At 55.4% G+C, this 18325-nt stretch overlaps 4 protein-coding genes across 7 annotated transcripts in view; 2 read left to right on the top strand and 2 right to left on the bottom strand.

Moving 5' to 3' along the window:
* Window positions 1-2644: 2644 nt before the first annotated feature.
* RNF181 (ring finger protein 181) lies at window positions 2645-4833 on the top strand. Its single transcript, XM_036333961.1, has 5 exons — window positions 2645-2802; window positions 3588-3718; window positions 3913-4022; window positions 4399-4473; window positions 4694-4833. The coding sequence occupies exons 1-5, from the start codon at window positions 2717-2719 to the stop codon at window positions 4751-4753; spliced, it is 462 nt and encodes a 153-aa protein (XP_036189854.1). The 5' UTR covers window positions 2645-2716; the 3' UTR covers window positions 4754-4833.
* Window positions 4834-5380: 547 nt separating this feature from the next.
* TMEM150A (transmembrane protein 150A) lies at window positions 5381-10164 on the bottom strand. Of its 3 annotated transcripts, none has more exons than XM_036333953.1 (8): window positions 9769-10135; window positions 9033-9213; window positions 8419-8601; window positions 8156-8242; window positions 7249-7316; window positions 6798-6925; window positions 6395-6572; window positions 5381-6164 (listed from the first exon to the last, which is right to left on the bottom strand). In XM_036333953.1, exons 2-8 carry the CDS (start codon window positions 9095-9097, stop codon window positions 5926-5928), a joined length of 948 nt encoding a protein of 315 aa, XP_036189846.1. In that variant the 5' UTR covers window positions 9098-9213; window positions 9769-10135; the 3' UTR covers window positions 5381-5925. The 3 variants fall into 3 exon arrangements, with proteins under 3 accessions (XP_036189846.1, XP_036189847.1, XP_036189848.1); XM_036333954.1 differs by having other exon boundaries at window positions 8554-8601; window positions 9769-9914; XM_036333955.1 differs by having other exon boundaries at window positions 6040-6175; window positions 6335-6572; window positions 9769-10164.
* A 2498-nt stretch (window positions 10165-12662) lies between these two features.
* CUNH2orf68 (chromosome unknown C2orf68 homolog) lies at window positions 12663-17230 on the bottom strand. Of its 2 annotated transcripts, XM_036333946.1 has the most exons (4): window positions 17037-17230; window positions 16842-16960; window positions 15786-15937; window positions 12663-15426 (listed from the first exon to the last, which is right to left on the bottom strand). In XM_036333946.1, exons 1-4 carry the CDS (start codon window positions 17141-17143, stop codon window positions 15304-15306), a joined length of 501 nt encoding a protein of 166 aa, XP_036189839.1. In that variant the 5' UTR covers window positions 17144-17230; the 3' UTR covers window positions 12663-15303. The 2 variants fall into 2 exon arrangements, with proteins under 2 accessions (XP_036189839.1, XP_036189840.1); XM_036333947.1 differs by lacking the exons at window positions 16842-16960; window positions 17037-17230 and adding an exon at window positions 16082-16611 and having other exon boundaries at window positions 12666-15426; window positions 15786-16035.
* Window positions 16698-18325, top strand: part of USP39 (ubiquitin specific peptidase 39) — a 28500-nt gene continuing 26872 nt past the window's right edge. The window contains exon 1 of the mRNA XM_036333944.1: window positions 16698-16857. Coding sequence (XP_036189837.1) covers window positions 16731-16857 — 127 coding nt within the window. The 5' untranslated portion in view covers window positions 16698-16730. The remainder of the gene's footprint in view (window positions 16858-18325) is intronic.

The raw sequence follows: 18325 nt of genomic DNA, 5'->3' as shown, positions 1-18325 counted from the left end.
TGCATTTCAAACTCAAGTGTGGGAAGGAAGGGGAGTTCAGGGTCAAGTGCGTAACAGAAGCAGTTCCTAGTTAAGTAGAGAGAGGGCTACTGGAAGAGAAATAAGAACAAACCTGAGAGTTGTGTGGACCCCTCACCAGAACTCATTACTTCTGAGGTAGGACAGTAAGCTGGGAAAGTTCCTTGGCAAGTGCAATGGGGAAATTGAGACAGAGCTGAACAAGCTGGCCAAGCATTTCCCGGCAAGTTACAGAAGGTCACTAGAGCAGAAAGTCCCGGGTGCCTAGCAATGAGCAAAATTGCTGCCAGACCTCAAAACCAGGGTGGCTTTTCCTCCTCTGGCATATCAATGGCCGATATCTGTGCAGTTTAGACCTCCCTGACTTTTCCTCCTAGAGCAGTGGTTCTCAACCTTGGCTGCACATTAGAATCACCTGGGAATCTTTTTAAAATCCTGATTTCTGGGCCTCATCCTCCGGAAATTCTGTTTCTTTGTTACTAATGTTGTGGCCCCACCCCATAACAAAGAAACAGAATTTCCGGAGGATGAGGCCCAGAAATCAGGATTTTAAAAAGATTCCCAGGTGATTCTAATGTGCAGCCAAGGTTGAGAACCACTGTCCTAGAGGTAACACCTAGGCCTCAGCTGTATTTCAGTTCCAGGCTTAGGAAAAACAGCAAAACCAGATGGGTGACACCAGGACCAGCTTCCATTACTAATGATCCTCTGCCCTGGCGCCGATCAATCAGTGGACACCACAACCCTGAAAGGATACACCTGGAAAAGCTGAGGAATATTCTATTGAGATCCTTCCCTAAGACTTCCCCCACACTTCCAGCCTTTAAAACCCTCAAAACTTAAGACCCCAGTGCACACTCTCCCTTCCAGGAATATGTCTGGGCCTCTCCTTCCCCCTCTTCTTTCCCCCGAGGCATGCATCTCCTACACTCTAAGGAATCCCGTGAGAATTGTAACCAGGGGAGCATCGGGCAGGGGCAGCTCGTCCAAGGCTAACGCCCTGCCCTGAACCTCTCCCCAAGGCCCCCTTTTCTCTGACTCCAGTGAGCTGACAGCAGCCTCACGTTGGCTCACTTCTTTCTAGAGAGCAGAAGCAGCCGGCTGAGGCTCTCTCCTATGGCTTCTTCCATCCTAAGCCCTTCCTTGTTTCACTTCCCCCAGCTTTAATAAACATCTCCTCAAAAGCACCTGGACTTGTGTTGTGAAATCTTGCCTACACGGAGTCAAGAACCTACACGCTACAGCCCGTCCACCAGACCAGCTCGGGCCAGGTACCTGTCTGGTAACACTCCCCGTGAGCTCATTACCATCTTGCTTGCCCTGGGGAAGATGGAGGAGAGCACTTGGCCTTCACTTAGAGGCCACGTGAACTTGGGCAAGTCACTTCCTTGGCTTGGGTTTTATGTGTGTAAAAAGGGATAATGATATTTATCTCCCATATCCATCAATGTAAGGGTTCCAGGTGGCAAATAAATGGTAACTTGTCAATCAAATCATTTAGTGCTGTGGTCCTCAACCCTGCCTCACGTTAGAATCACTTGTGGAACTTATAAAAATACCACACCCAGGCCTAGATCAGTTAAATCAGAATCTTTGAGGGTTAAGTCTAAAAAAAAAAAATTTTTCCCCCCCCTGAAGCTGCAACTCCTCTCCAGGAGACTAATGGGTATTCAGGGATACAATCTATTAAATCTGATCAAATAATCAAATCCTTATCACCTCCCTTGGGAAACTGACCTTTAGATCATTTCCCAACCGACATTCCCTTTTGCTTAGACCACGTCCCGTTTGCTGAGATCAGCAACTTTCTCCTCTGGACTTGCCCAGGATTCGCAATTCCCTGCTGAAAAAGCCCGCCTAGAGTCTGACTTCTCCTCTCTGGGTGCTGGCACCATTTGGGCGCTCAGTCCATCTGGTTTTCTAATGACCCAATACATTTATAATTCTTCACCACTTTCGGCCTCCTGAGTACCTCCTTCGGGGACCTTAATACAAACTACTTATTTTATTCAAGCCACTAATTCGACAGGAGCAAGGGGAGAAGTTGAGCAATGGGCTGAAGGTCACGCTGATAACCAGGAGCAGGTAAGGCCACAGGTTCCCCATCAGGGATACTCCCTTTCTTGGTTGGAAATGAGCACAAAGGTGTGTTTTTTGTTGTTGTTGTTGTTTGTTTTGTTTGAGGGGGGTAGATAGGGGAGGATTCAAGAGCCAACTCCTGAACCAACTAGAGCTCAGGGGGTGCATTAGTGCCCGGTGGGCCCGGGGCAGGGCAGCGGGAAGCGCCGACTCCTTCTCCCCCTGGACTGTGAAGACTGCGCCCCGGGACCTTCAGCATCTGCATCGCCGAGACCCTCTGAGCCGCGGAGCCGACCGAGGACACCCTGCCTCCCAGGCACCCACCCGGCTTCTCACGGGCGCCCAAACGTCACTCTCCGTACCTGTCTAACCTGGGCTCGGATCCCAAAATGTTTTCTGATCCGCCCCGGCCCCTGCCATTGGCTTTAGCCTTTGGTCACCTGACTCACTCGAGCCAATGAGAGGCGAGAGAGCTAATACTTCCGCTTTCCGTGCGGGTGAGGACCGGCGGTGTCCGCCTTTCGCGTGCTGTGATTGGCCACCTTCTCTCGCCTCGCTAGCTTATTGGCCGGAGCCGCGAAGCCGCAGTCCGCGGGGTCGGAGGGCTGCTGTGTCAGAGATGGCGTCCTACTTCGACGAACACGACTGCGAGCCATCGGCCCCCGAGCGGGAGGCCCGAACCAACATCCTGCTGGAGATCGCGAGGTGGGTGCGCGGGGCGGGCGGCGGGGCCGGGCGCGGGTGTCCGGGCCGGGGCTGGCTGGAGAAGGCGGGGGACCTGAGCGGCAGAGTCGGGGGAGGGCGGAGGAGTGAGTCCGGAGGCTCGACTCGAGGGGAAGTCGGTGCTTGGGATGGGCCCTGGGCCTTCCGGTAGGGGGTTTCGGGAAGACGAGCTGGTGGACTCGGGGAAGTCTGGCGGGAGGGAGCGGGGCGGGAGGTGGAGAGGGCGCCGCGGGGGCGTGGCAGGGCGAGGACCTGGCTTAGCAGCGACCAGCTCGCCGCGCTGCCGCTGAAGTCTGGCTTCCCAGGTCATTCCTGCGGGGCCCGAGCAGCCTCTCGGCTCCCGTTGCCTCCTACGTGCCGTGGGAGTAAGCAGCCTGCGTGGTTGGGGCTGTGACAGCAGCTGTCAATCACTTCTCGCTCTGCCCTTAACGGGGTGGGCAAACTTTTTGACTGGAGGGCCACAATGGGTTCTTAACCTGGACCGGAGGGCCGGAACAAAAGCATGGATGGAGTGTTTGTGTGAACTAATATAAATTCAAAGTAAACATCATTACATAAAAGGGTACGGTCTTTTTTTTCAATAGTTTTATTCATTTCAAACCCCGCGGGCCGTAGTTTGCCCACGGCTGCACGGTAACCTGTTGGGCACTGCGGACGGGGGTGGCTGTTCCCGGCTGGAGAGGGTCTTGCTTGACCGGTGGACGCCCGGGCGAGGTGCGGAGGCGAAGAGAAAGGGTGGTTTTCTGACCTCGCGTCCTTCGGCTCAGGTCGCTTTTCATCAGTGTGGACTTTGAAGACTTGGGGTTGGGAGTAGATTGGGATCACCACCTGCCTCCACCTGCTGCCAAGACTGCGGTTGAGAGCCTCCCCAGGACAGTCATGAGGGGCTGTCGGTCTGGTGAGAACACTGATTCTTTCTGCTCTTTGAGGCAGGTCTGCCAGACCTCACCCCCCATTGCCCCCCCAACCCCCAAGCCAGACTGTGGATTGGCCCCTCGGTTTTCCAGGCCAGGTTGGGGCAGGTGACCTGTAGGAGTGGGAGCCGGGAGGTGGGGCTGGGGCAGCTCTCCTGATGAGCACTCCCTCCTAAAGAGCTCAAGTGCCCCGTGTGCCTTTTGGAATTCGAGGAGGAGGAGACTGCCATTGAGATGCCTTGCCATCACTTCTTCCATTCCGACTGCATTCTGCCCTGGCTAAGCAAGGTACTGCTCACCCTGCCCAGTTCTCCAGCCCCTTTATTTTTATGAACTGTTGGGGGAATCAGAGAAGGAAGAGGGGTCAGGGTGAGAATTGGGAGCAGGGGATGGAGATTAGCTTATAACAGCGGATCTCAACCTGTGGGTCGCAACCCCGTTGGCAGTCGAACGACCCTTTCACAGGGGCCGCCTAAGACCATCCTGCATATCAGATATTTACATTACGATTCATAACAGCAACATTACAGTCATGAAGTAGCAACGAAAATAATTTTATGGTTGGGTCACAACATGAGGAACTGTATTTAAAGGGCCAGAAGGTTGAGGACCACTGGCTTATAAAGACCAGACCTGGGCTAGAACACTGCTGTTTTTTCCCCAGACAAATTCCTGCCCCCTCTGCCGACATGAACTGCCCACCGATGATGATACTTATGAAGAACACAAACGGGATAAGGTAGGAGCTGGTGGTAAGTGGAGGGGGTGGCTCCCTCTGGCTGTCCTCCATGCTCTCATCTCCTAACTCGGCAAAGCTGGGTAGGCCGTGGCTGCGTTCCCAGTAACGTTGGTGCAGAGCCCCAGATGCCCGGGGCCTGCACAGTGTGAGCCAGTCCCAGGAGAGCTGGCCCATCTGTTTGCCCACCGGCCTTCAGATGCGGCCCCTGCCTCTCCTTCAGGCTCGCAAGGAGCAGGAGAAACACCGACTGGAGAACCTGCATGGAGCCATGTACACATGAGGCAGCTGGGGCCACGCACTGGCCCTGCACAAAGTCTTCCTCTTCGACCTCAAATCCTCATTAAAGATTTCTTTACCCACCGTGTGGCTGCATTGCTTAGGGCCCGACTGCTGCTGGGGAAGGGGGCCTGGGCTGCAGAAGGCACCAGGCTAAAAGCCTGCTGGCCTGAGGGCAGTGGAGCCCAGGCCAAGAACCTGGCCACTGGGTCTATGTGTTCGTGGCTGGAAAGCAGAATATGTCACCATCTGGCACCCAGTAGATATTTAAAGATGCGCTCCTTTCCCCCTGTAATTTTTAGTCGACCTTGAAATTCCAGGCGCTTTCTTTTGGTCCCTAACATTTTAAAGCCGTTCTTTACATGCTCCCCATCCCCATCCCCTAAGGAATTAAATTTCAAACCAGACTCTGAGTGGGGGAAGGAAGTAGGAAATGATCAGGTCGGTCAGTTCTTTAGCACAAAAAGGGCTTCAAGCCCTCAAGGGATGTTGGGCTAGTACCTGGCATCCTTTGTTGGAGTCAGCCCTGCTCTTAGAGCACTGGGCACTCAGGACTCTGCAGGGGCATTCTTTGCCGAGGGAAAGCTGTCCTGAACCAGGCCCTCTGACTCTCCAGAACAGACTACAAACATGCAAATTAGAATTCTTTTAATAGATATATAAAAAAAAGTACTAAAATACCCACATGGTTCTCCTGTGTACTTGCCCTAAAGAATATAAGGGGCAGAGTGAAGAATCCCAGTGCAGTCCAGTGGGCCCAAAAGTGGGCCTTCCCACAGACTAAGGTGTGCTCACCCTCCCCTGGCCCCCCCCCCCCCCCCATCACTATCCCTCTTGCTGTTCCCAGCCCCCAGTTCCTGCAGCAGGAAACCCCAGTGGTCTGGCCTCGGCACTGGGTATAAAGGCACCTGAAGGGGTGGCTGGGTGACTGAGGATGTGTGACCTTTAAACATAAAGACAATACTAGAGTGGGGAGCGGGTCATGCGCAGCTCAGGCAGCTGCCAGGGCCCGCTCCTGTATGGCACAGGTGGATGTGGGATGGCCACTCCTCCAGGAGTGAGGAAGCCTATATCCCAACAGAATACTTTCTCAAAATTGTTTTTGGTATAAAATGAATGCAGAGAAGACATGGGGTGGGGAGTAGTGGAGGCTGGGCCAGCCACCCTCCCCAGCCCTCAGATCATGGCGATGCTCTCAGGGGCACAGTTGAGGTGAGTGGAGGTGCTACTGCTCCCGGAGGACTTGCAGGCCCGGCCAGCAGGCTGCAGCGCAGCCACCAGTGTCTCTGAGGAGACTGCCCCAAACTCATAGCAGAAGGTGCCGTAGAAAATGAGGATGTCGATGACAAACACCCACTCGCACAGGGCTGCTCCGTGCTGCAGCTGAGAGCTCTCGTGGATGAAGAAGACGCCGCCTGGAATGGGGCTAAGGAAATGTTCAGTAGGACCCGTGGGGACTGGAGACATACCTGCCTTCCTGGATATATAACTAGGTGGGGGCAAAGGGCGGGGCCTGAACTCCCAGGAGAGGGAGCAGAGACCACCCTGGATGGTGGTATCTGGAAGGTGTGCTGGTCTCCCTCACCTTGGGTGAGAGAAGGGCTGGGCTAGAGGGTTTCCTGGCTGCCCTGTCCTGGAAGGATACTGAGGACCAGGACGACAAAGGCGATGGCGGCCAGCACGATCCGTAGGTAGGCCATAGCCAGGTCCTGGGGGGCGGTGGCTCCATGGTAGGAGAGGACACAGTGCAGGCAGACAAACAGCAGCCCGGCAGGGAAGGCCACACCAGCTCCGATGTAATGTAGAGACTTGGCATGATCCACCTGGGCCCAGAGTGAGGTGCTGGTCAGTGAAGCAGCCCTGCTCCTCCACCCCTTCACCTCTTCTCTGTCCCTCTTCTTCCCTCTTTCCCTCCCAGGCCCTCCTCCCCAACCCCCAACCTGGAGGGGCTGCCCCTGCAGCTTGGGTCAACCCTCAGGAGACGGGACCCCCCCCCAGACAGCCATGCCCTTTTAGGGGACGTTCAAGAGGTGTGTGGGGGGGTATACCTGAAAGTTTCCAACCACCACGAGGCCTGCAGCGTTGGTGCAGCCTGTGATGAGTGTTGTGGTGTTAATCCAGGAATGCCGACTCTGCTCCAGGAGCTGCCCGTAGAGCAGGAGGCAGAGCAGGGCCACTGGGGAAGAGCGTGGGTGGAGCCAGCATTAGCGCCCTTCTCTGGCCCAGCCCGTCCAGGAGCCCGCTAGCTCTCACCCCTCCAGACACTGAGGGCCAGAAGGGAATAGATGGGCAGGTGGTGAAATGGGTTTCCTCAGGCTCCAGCCAGCAGGGTGGCTGTGTGGGAGTCAGCCTGTAGTCTTTAAGGAGCAGGGAGAAAAGAGGTCCCTTTTGCTTTAGCCCTTGGTTGGGTGGGCTGCGTTGAGAGCAAGAGATTTCTGGGGGGAAGGGTGTATGGGGTGGGCTGGACTGGGCTGGCTGGGGGCTAAGGGCACAACTCACCCATGAAAGCACCCACGTTGCCAATGAGGCTGAAGAGGCAACTCTCTGGGGGATATGTGCCGCACTTGCTGAGGGGAGGGGGCAAGGACAAAGTGAGAGGGGCAGGAGCACCAGAGGGCCCCCATTCTGGCCCACTTGCCTTCTCTTGCTTCATCTGTGCCCAATTTAAGCCACCGAGAAGGACCAGTGTCTTTCACAAACAAATGGTCCTTATTGGTACCCCCTCCCCTACAAAAAAAAGCAGAGCTCATGTGTGTGACAAGTTAGGGAGTACCCAGAATTGCTTAGCAAACCCCAAGACTCCTTGGACTCCCTGAGACTGTCAAGGCCTGTAGCTGGTTTGGCTTTCTTTGAGCCAGAACGTGGGCCAGGCAATCAGAGGGCTTGAGCTTAAACCCAGGTATCTCGCCTGGCTGGTGTGGTTCAGTGGTTGAGTGTCGACCTATGAGCCAGGAGGTCGAGGTTCAATTCCAGTTGGAGCATATGCCCAGTTGTGGGCTCAATCCCCAGTGTGGGGTGTGCAGGAGGCAGCCAATGATTCTCATCATTGATGTTTCTATCCTTTCCTCTCTGAATTCAATAAAAATACATAAAAAATTTAAAATATCCAGGCAGCTCCACTAACTAGCTGTGTGACCTGAATGGACGACATACTCAGTTTCAGTTTTATTTCCCATAAAATAGAACAATAGCTGCCCCAATGCTGGGAGGATCAGACGTCATGCATGTAACATGTTCCGCACAGTGCCTGACACATAGTCATTGGAAAGCAGTACTGTTACTAAGGGCTCTTAATATAATTATTATTCCTGTGAACCCCTTTGGGACCGGCCTTTGCTTGAGGCGCTTGGCGGGGAGTTTATCAGGGCCTTGGGTCTCGCTGATCTGCCCAGTGTCCAGGCCTTACCTGATGAGGGGGACATCGTCCAGGGTGCAGCAGCTTTTGGGACCCCCTTGCTCAGTAGGGTCAGGAGAGCAGGACTCGTTGTAGGACCTGGAAGCAGGACAGAGTAGATTGGGGGAACCCTTTGGCCTGTACTTCAGGCCACTCGGAGACCACCCTCCCAGACCGCCCTTATCAGGGGCAGGAGAGCCCACTTCCCAGGGCCTGCCTGAGACAGAAGCCAAGGGGCAAAGGGATGGTGGAAAGCAGTGGGCACGAAGCCATGCCTGGGGGGCAGGCGCGCCAATGTCAGAGAAGAGCAGTGACCCAGGGTCTCCGTCTGGCTCGCAGCAGCCCCGGCCCAAGAGGGAAGAGAGATGAAGGGAGCTTTAGAGTGAAGCTGTCTGCAGAGTACGCCATACCAGTTCTCCACAGGGCACACGTGGCGGTTCATCACGGCCATGGCATACCTGTGGGAACAGAACTGTCACCCCATGACCCCAGCCCAGCCCAGCCTTCCCCCACCGACTATTCTCTTCTCCCTGGATTCTGGCCCCGTTCATAGCCATTGCCCCTGCTAGGGACTCAAGTTGGGATGCACACCAGAACCCACAGCAACGGCCACAAACTAGAGGACCTCTGGAAGTTGCCCTGGCTAAAAGTATGCCTGTCAGGGCCACCTTGCTGGACAGCAGTGGTGCCAGCCTGTCCCAAGGGACTTGTCCAGGCATCAGGCCAGGGTTTGGAGACAGCCACAGTGACCGAGGGTATTGCCCTGGGGCCTGCAACAGGACAAGGGGCTTTGTGTGTGCTATCAAGCTCCTGTTGGGTCCTGGCTGGGCCCTGTCCCTCTTCAGCCTGGGCCCATTTTATCCTCCCCCCCCCCCCCCCTTCTACTCACACAGTCCATAGGCCAGTGATGGAGAATGCTGATAAGCTGACGGGAAGGAGGATCCAGGCGGTCATGAGGGAGGGGAGCCAGGGTGGTAGTGGTGTGGGAGGGATGACAAGAGGTAGGTGGGGAAGAGGGGGCAGGCCCAGCTACCTTAAGATACTTCGCCAAAACCATCAACTGCCCCGGCCTGGTGGAGAGAGATGGGTCAAAGTCCAGGGTCCAGTGAGTGGTGAAAGCCGTGGGGGTAAGGGGGGGGGGGGTGTGGGTGGGAAAAGGAAGGTAGTCATCACCTGATTCGGAGCTCCCGCCAGGACTCGGAGTGCCCACCCTGAGCTCAGCCCACGCCAGAACGTGGCCACCCTCTGACAGCCACCGGGGGCCCCCGCGTCCCACCCCAAAGTCACCGGTACTCGGGGGCTGAGGTGGCGCCGTAACATCTGGACAGGGAGTCGCCCGCCCTCGCCTGAAGGAGCGGGGCTGGCAGCCAAGCAGCAGTGAGGACGGTCAAGGGGCCAAGCCCCAGGCAAGCCCGGTGTGGGTCCAGGCCCCGTAGAAGGGCGGCCACATGCCGGCAACCCGCGACCACTGCGCCCCGCAGAAGCGCGCGCTCGTGCGGGAAGCCCAGCCCGGCCCCCGCCCGCGTGGGCGCCCGGAGCCCGCGGCAGGCAAGTCCCCGGACCCGGGGCACGAGCCTTCTCTGGTGATCCCTGGAGGGTCCTGGGAAGTAGGGGCCAGTACGCACCTCCCCGGAGAGCCCTGCGGCCGCCGCGCACCGTCCAGCCCGCGTGGCGCCGTCCCCGGCTGCGGCCCTCGGAGCGTCCCCGTAGGTTTAAAGGGCCGGCGGCCACGCCCTCGCCCTCGGCCGCGCCCTCGCCCTTAGGCCACGCCGCGGCGCCCGCCGGGACCTGGAGTCCGCGTCGCTAGTGTCCTGGGGCCCGCGCTCCGCCCAGGACTACAACTCCCGAGGCCCCGCGCCCAGTCCCGGTGGAAAGGGGGTGGCGCCCCAGCTTCGGGGAACCTGGGCGTGAGGATCGTGGCGTGGGACTCAGCGGCCCCTCTGTCTCCGAGATGCGGGAAGGCTAGTCCTGTTGCCCGTGTTCCTGCGGTGGAAGCTTCGGGAGGCGGGACGCTGGGGGCTGCACCACCTTCCAGCTGCACTTGTGATCGTCCCGGTGCACGTGGCTGAGGAAGCCTGCTCCGCCGCAGGGCACATTCCGCTGCTGGTGAGAGTTCGGGTTATCTCTGCAGCTGGCGCCGGGCGCCTGCTCTGTCCAGGCGAGGCGGTCTGCAGAGAAGCCTTAGCTCTGCCTTACAGTCAAGCGCCCTGGGTTTGGCTTCTGCTTTTCTCAACTCCGAAAACTCTGGAGGATGCTATTCGCACCCGATGCGTTTTCAAGGGAACAAGCACACAGAATATTACTGTCCAGAAGTCAGTATCTAAAACATGTTACCTAACTGCTCAACACTTAACCAGTGGATTATCCAGTCTAAGTAGACGCACATGGCCAGGTGTTGGCAGGTAACAGGAAGGTGGGTGACCCAGAGCAATTTGGGAAAAGGAAGAAGAATTCTGTGGGAATAAATTACCCTTCAGCTTCATCAAAACGTCGAGGCCAAGAGTGCCCTCTTGGCTCCTTTCCTAATTAAACAGGCAGAATACTTCCTTGCACATACCAGAAGGGTGCCTGGCGCTCTAAAAGGAAGCCCAGCATCTGCTGAGGGCCCTTGTGAGACAACACCGGGGCCAACAGATCATTTACCGGAAGGGAGCATGGGCCCAGGCTGCCAGGAGGCCGTTTTAGGGAAAGGTTAAATGGCTGGTACTGTTAGGGAAATGGAGCAGATAAGCCAGACATGGCACTGACAAAGGAGGAACCCCTTTGGACTCAGTGACAGTTAAAAATGGAAAGAGGGAGGGGGAAAAAATTAGTGAAAAAGGAAACCTGCTGGAGAGCCCTTTGCCGAGTTCCATCAGGACAAGCAGTTAAAGCAGCCATGGGCAAACTAGGCCCGCCGCCGGATCCGGCCTGTTTGAAATGAATAAAACTATTGAAAAAAAAGACCATACCGTTTTATGTAATGATGTTTACTTTGTATTTATATTAGTTCACACAAACACTCCATCCATGCTTTTGTTCCAGCCCTCCGGTCCAGTTTAAGAACCCACTGTGGCCCTCGAGTCAAAAAGTTTGCCCACCCGAGTTAAAGGATGGCGGTACAGAGCCATTACTGTCCAAGAACACCAGGCTGAATGGACCAGTGGGGTGTAAAATTTAGGGCACCTTCTGCTGGCCATGCTCTGTGCCCCAGGAAAAAGGGGGGGCCTCTTTCTAATTCACAGAGACACCATCTTCTGACTCAGGTGTGTTTCCATTGGCGCAGGCCCCTTTTTCTCATCTGCCCAATGGTGTCGCGAGCCCTCAGCATTTCTTACCATTAGTAGCTTTGCCAATCATAACCAACACTGTATCTTATTGATCTGGGTTTGTGTTCCTGTCCAACCTTTATCCCAGAAGACCTGAGAGAGCTGGCTATTCAAGTTCTGAACTGGCTGTTTTAACATAAATCGGGTAGACAAGTGCTCCAGAGCTGTGAGGAGGAAGATTTGGCTTAACATGACAGTATGAGTAAGGAGTTACCCCGATAGAGCTCCCTGTGACAGAATGGGTAGTTGGTAGGGGAGAGTTAGATAAGAAGTAGGACCCGAAGTCTTTAAAAGTCCCTTCCAGCTTTAAAGCTACGGGAGTTACACTTCTACCAGGACAGTTCTTAAAATGGGCTAAGCAAGAGATGAGATTTCAAGTGCTGATTCTGTGGTGCTGAATGCTAGGAGCAGGCATTCATCTTCACCTCCCTACATACACAGGTGATTTCACAACTCTTGGCAAAAACAGTGCTTGTAAAAATAATGTTTATTGGTTAAAAAAATTACAGTCTTTGAAAAGTACCTTCCCTCCAGGATTTTTCAAATAATTTGCATACTTTTTATTCATCTACATAGCAGAAACACTGAAATGAGAAAACAGAAGACTATATGGCTTTTTATACATTTAACATCATAGCGAAATCAGTTCAACCAGTCTGTCATTCCGGTGGCTCTGAAAAGGCAAGAGGAGCCATTCACTCAGTTTTCACTTCTAGCTTCACTCCAATCACTGGGGAAATTCGGGCTGGGTGCCTGCGGCTCCTTGGCCATCAAATTCCTCAGGGACAGGACAGGAATACAAAGAGGGAGCTTAAAATGTTTTGAATAACTTTCAACATTCTATGGTGATTCTCCCAAAGGCTCAGAGGTAGGAAAATAATGTCTTTATTCCTCTTTCTATAGTAAAGGCTTCATTTATATTTGTGAATCAGCTGGGAATCCACTACCCCAAAGGATTTCTTCCAGCTCTCCCGGCTAACTTCTAGTTGGGCGTGCCCCGTAGGGTAGACCATGGAGACGGAATCTCTCTTTCAGAGGCTCTTCCATAGAGGGCATTTGTTATTGCCCATGCTGCTCGGTCCTCCTAATGTCTGGCCTGGCTCCAGACTCCCACTCTCTCACTCAATACAAAAAGCTTTACATTCTTTTCTTGCGTTATGTTCACCAAAGACTTCCATGTTTGCCAACTGGCTGGAACTCAAGCTTTAGTGTTGTTTTTTTTTTTTTTTTTGCACAGCCCAAGCCCCATGCAAACCCCAGCTTCCTTCTATTTGTAACATTACCCACTTTGGCCCAGGAAACACAAAACCTTAAAATCCAAGGCTTAACTCTCAGTAAGTGAAGGAACACTTAGTTTTGGAGGGACATGAGATATGCCTATCAGGCTACCAGACTTTTTTTCAGACAGCCAAGGAGGTATCTAGTCAAGTGAGTGTTGAATCTGAAGCGGCCTGCTGGGAAGCTCCAGCTCGTCCAACACTGTTGCCACTGCGTTAACAGCACGGGACAGTCCCCTTCGGGGCTTATCTAGAGCCTGTGGGAAATGCTCTGAACACTGTCCTTGAAGGCAAAGCACCGATTTTTGAAAACAGCTGCCAGAGGTCTGGAGGTAAGTCTGGTGAATAAACTGGTTAATACCATCTTAGATTCCAGATGACGGGTGGCAAAATAAGCAACGAGCCTGTGCTAGAAAGCTGCTGAGGGCCATCACCAGAGAAGCATTTCAGGCACACCTAGAGCAATGCAGCCTCAGCCCCAGCAGTTCTGTTCTGCAGGACAACCTCTCATTTAAGCACCAGGCTTAGTGCTTTATATAGTCAGACTGCATAAATTAAGAATTCGATCTTTCTTGAGTGGAAAATATTTTATATGCACTTGATATGCAAAGTGCAAGAAAAATTCTACACGCAAAGAGCTCTCATTAATTTCTTACCTGAGTGTGTGAGATTACATGACAAACATAGAAAGACAACAGGTACACACTTCCCTTCTCACAAAACAGGAAGGGAGGCTAAAATCTCCGCTTCTGGTCTTGTTTCTAAATTTTATAATAAACCCAGGAAGCAGGCCACCCAGCGGAGAGAAGATGGCCCCAAAGTATTTCCAGACTGGGCAGTCTAAGCGTTCCAGTGAAATCCCACGTCCAAATCGGATCAGTTGACGAGCTGGAAGACTACAATGACTGGTCCTGAGCGGCAGGGAAACTGGGATGATGGCACAGCCCCCTTGACCCAGGCCCTGGAGGGTAGTTAACATTATGTTAAAAGGCACTTTGACTCCAGCTGAATATATAGAGGGCAAACTTTCCCCTTCAAGAGTAGAACTGAGCCCAGGACCGCAAGTTTAAGGCCTTTAACCTTGGGCGAGCTCTGTGGGTCAGGAGCACTCTGGTCCCTTCACAGCCAGGCCCTTCTAACGAATCCACCTCATGGACATTCCTGGCACAGTCAGCTCTGGCCACCTGCATCTTCGTAAGTACTTTAAGAGTGCCCTCAGGTGTCCTTTAAGAGGAACGTTGCTGAGATGGACCAGCCAGACTGACCTGGAGACCCTGATGTGGAGAAACCCCTGGGGCAGGTGGACTTTGGTTTCAAGAAGTCCCAGTGCTCATGGGTTCACATCAACCCTAAATTTCAAATTACTAAAAAGGTTTCAATGTACTGGAAAACCGCAGTGGCTTGGAACTGCAGCGTGGGTTTCTCAGATCTTTCGCCTAACCCTGCATTAGGAAAAATGTTCACTTAAGTGAAAGCACTGATACTCCTGGGATTTTTATTATAAGGATCTGTTGGGAGATTATACTCTTAGGGAGGCAGGAAAGGAGAAAGAATGGGGCAGGGGAAGAGCAGATGAGAGGTTCATTTCCTCTGAGACATTGTTTGGGCCTCCCCCTGCCCCCCTACCCCCACCCCTTTTGCAACTAGGGTTCTAAATAGGCAATTATTGCTGTTGAATTGCTCTTTGTATCTATGTTCCAGACTGTTAAATCACATTTGGAGAGGCAGTTTTAAGCATGTTTTGATAATTCCCCTTTAAGGGATGAGGTTGAAAGCTAGAACTCTAGCTTAGTCCTAACCAAGGCAGGTTTTGCTGCAAGAAATCCTTGCAATTTAGTTTTGGCATCACCTTCTTAGGTCTCCTTATCTAGATAGTGTAAAGCAGTGGGGCATGACAGAAACTTGAAAAAGCCATGGCAGGGGAGGGAGACATGCTTGGGAGTTGGCCTCAAAAATGAACATCTCTCACTGTGCTGGTATCGGGATTACTGGGCGAGTGTGTCAGAAGGGTAGCGGCCCCCTCACCCCGCCACGACCCCAAACCTCCAAAGTCCTGAGCAGCTGGAGGTGCAGTCACATTGGGAGGTGGGGAGTGGGGCGGAACTGATGGACTTGGAGACAAAAAGATGAAGGAAAGGAAAGAACAAAGAAACAGCTAAAAAAAAAAAAAAGACCTAAGAAAACATGAACACGAGCAGAAGCACGGTGGGAAGGAACCCTAAAATAACGTGGCTCACGGAGCTGGGTGGAGCAGCAGTGGCCAGCTATCCCAGGGCATATGAACGCGGCGAGAAAGCAGCATGTTGGCATAAGGCTCATAAACCTTGGCTCTCCCCGGCGTCTCTGCTTCTAGAACACCAAGCTAGCCAAACAAAATTCTCAAAAATTCCCAATCAGGCCGGTCAATGGGCCAACATACAAGGAAGGTGGTCAGGCAATGTCCCTGCAGCACCCTTTTCTAGCAGCTCTGGGGTGTGTTTGTGTGTCAAGATCAGCCCAGACTGGTCCTGGCACCCCCAAACTAGGGAGCTCCCTGGGCAGCGACCCCAGCCTGGAGGGAATGCTTTCGGCCCCGTCAGTCTCGGCTCTGGCGCTTTGCAATCTCCTCCTTGATGCGCAACTTGAGGGCCTCTTGCATGGGTGGATCCAGAGGCGTGTGTGCCGACACCTCCTCGCTCACCCTTCCTGGATCATCGTCCTACGTGGAGGAAGAGTCAGGAAGCTCAGGGTCTGGCCTCTTCCGGAAAGGCCACCTGCCCTGTCCCTAGACTGTGCTCTCAAAGAACTCCATTTGACTCACACGTGCCAGTGCCTGCCATTTCCCAGGTATCCCCTGTGACAGTGACTCTCCACGGAGGGCCATGAGCCCGCCCTGTGGCCCGCTGAGGATCACTGTGTGGCAGGAGCTGTGCTCAGAAGCCTTGCCCGGCAGCTTGTGCCCCCATGTGGCGCAGACACTCCCTTCTGACCCTGATGGAAACAGTGGCTCGGGGGCTGGCAGTGATTTCTACCAGTTCCTGGGCACCGTCAGGCTGCAGCTGTCTCTGCCAGGCGTACCTGATACACGATAACAGATGTGACCTCGCCGCTGTCCGCCTCATATTCTAGGCAGAAGAGCTGACGGCCAGAAGGCTCTGGCTCGGAGCCGCCGCTACTGCTGCTTTCCCGGGACTCTTCGCAGTCTGGGTTGCTTGGGTGGGCAGAGCCATCTGGAAGGATGAACCAGAGTGAGAGGGAAGAGGGGAAGGCCGCTGGGGCCCTGACCACAGAGAGAAAAGCCCCCGTCTTTCCCCAAGCGTGCTCGTATGTGAAATGCATGCGTGCTCGTATGTGAAATGCATGCGTGCGCATATGTGAAATGCATGCGTGCATGTGAAATGCGTGCTTGCATGTGACACGCGTGCCCGGCCGTTTCACGGACCCCTGCATTCCTGGCCTGGGGCCAGCACCGTCCTGCACACCGTATGCGTTTGTGTCTGAATAGGGTTGGGAGGTATAGGGGACACGGACAGAGCTCGCCTGGGCTCAAGTCCAGGCTCTGCCATTTATGAGCTTTGAGCTTCTGGGCCTCTCTGGGCCTGCTTTTCTGACTGTGAAACAGAAATAAGAGCTCCTACCTTGTGGGGTCCTAGGATAACTATGTGACAATGTACAGAAGACCTCACAACGCTTTAATGCCCAACAAATCTGGCGCCGTATGTGGGCTATTGCGATGCCGCCTAGATCTCAGGGAATCTGGGGGAAGCGCCTTTGGCTGGGTTTGGGCTTCAGGCCACCATTCTGTCCCGGTCGCCCGCGGCGGGCTGAGCCTTTCCCCGGTGAGGCAGTGGGGATGCGGGCAGACAGTGCGGTGGGCACACTGGCCGACAGCTTCCTGCTGGCTCCCCGCTAGGCCCCGCAACACGGAGGCGTAACGGGGCCGTCCACCCTCCCTGTTCTCCAGGAAGCAGCACTGAGCGGAGCCTGGGGAGCGTCGAGGCGGAGGTTCCGGGAGGGGCCGCGATGAGCCGAGCCTTGGGAAAGGGGTGGTGTGTGTTTTTCCGGAGAGAAGGGGGCGCGTCGAGGCAGAGGGCCCGGAGCCGAGGAGCGCGCGGGCGCGGCGGGCGGCCTCACCTCGGCGTCGCGGCAGGTACACCTGCAGGTCGGGCTTGCGGGGCCGCGTGGGCGCGGGCGTGTGCCGCCTCCTCGCCTTCTCCTTGGCCGCCTGCTTCACCTTCTTGTCGTAGTCGTCCCTGAGGGGAGCCGAGCGGGGGTCAGGGGCGGCCGGGCCGGGCGGGGCTGGGGGAAGGGCGGCGGGGGGGACGGTACCGGGCGAGCTGATTCCGGCGGATGTGGTGCACGAAGCCGTGGCTCATGTCCAGCCGCCCGCCGGGCTTGCAGCAGAGACGCGGCCCGGGGTCCGGCGCCGCTTCCATCGGGAGCCCTGGGCGCGGGGCCGCCGCCGCCGCCGCCGCACCGGCCGCCTTCCGCCCCGAGAGCTCAGCACCGCCCCGCGCTCGCCTTCCGGCCTCGCACGCAGCGCTTCCGCCCCGAAAGGGCCGCCGGGCCCCGCGCCCCGCGCGCGGAGTTCCTAGCGCGGATGGGCGGCGGGTCGAGCGGAGCTTTTCTTTGTGACACCACGTGGAGGGACAGGGTTTGGGGCTGCCGGCGGCTACGTCGGACAATTCGGCTCCCGTGACGCCGTTCGGGTTCGGTGTGGAACTGTGCACCTCGCCACCTGCTGCGTGACCTCGGCGGACTACTGACCCCGCCGTGCCTCAGTTTCCCCATTTGTACTTGGGGACCGGAGAGCACCCACCTCCAGAAAGCCTGTGCGGGGGCGAGTGCTCTGGCAGGACTCGCAGCGGCGCCCCGGCCGCAGCCCCCGCCCGCCCCGGCCCCAGTCCCAGCTCTGCCGTCGGCCAGCCTGGCGCCCACCGGCTGGATGTCTTAGCTGCCCCGCGGGAGGACCCAGGGGTGTTCGGGGGTCTGCCATTTGCAAGTTCTTAAAACACACACACACCTAGGGATTCGTGATTAGGGAGGGGGCACACCGTGCTGCACCCACACAGCGGTAAGTCTCTGAGCAACCCAATGGGGCGCACGGTTGACACCGCAAGGATGAATTTAAAAATAAACCCAGCGGAGGGAAACGGGCAGCGGCCAAAATGACCTGCCCTGGGCGTCCCTGTCTCAGGAACAAGACGCCAACTAACCTGTAAAACAAAGAGGACACTTTTGGGGCTGGTGGGTAGGTGCATTATCTTGGTCGTGGGGATGGTTTTGATAGGAAACTCAAGACGTTAAAAGTTTTTAGTGTTAGGCCGATCGTTAATGGGCTCGGACATGAATGCACGTAGAAAGCTATGGTTGCAGGGACTGGAATGTGTGACCTGCGCGGCCTTCAGGAGACCCGCAGCCATTCGTTGTGCCCGGGAGGCCTGCGAGCGACCTAGACGGTATCGAAGCCCTGGTGCTCCAGGGAGAGGGCGCCTGCCGCCCGCATGCAGATGAAGGGGTGCCCGGCAGATGAAGAGATGATCGGCAGATGAAGGGATGATGGACAGATGAAGGGACATCAACCGGCAGATGAAGGGATGCCTGGAAAATCACAGGCT

The sequence above is a fragment of the Myotis myotis genome, unplaced genomic scaffold (assembly GCF_014108235.1).
Source record: "Myotis myotis isolate mMyoMyo1 unplaced genomic scaffold, mMyoMyo1.p scaffold_m19_p_14, whole genome shotgun sequence".
In the NCBI taxonomy this organism is placed as follows: Eukaryota; Metazoa; Chordata; class Mammalia; order Chiroptera; family Vespertilionidae; genus Myotis; species Myotis myotis.
Note: the sequence above shows the minus strand (reverse complement) of the source record. Positions and strands in the feature narration are given on the sequence as shown.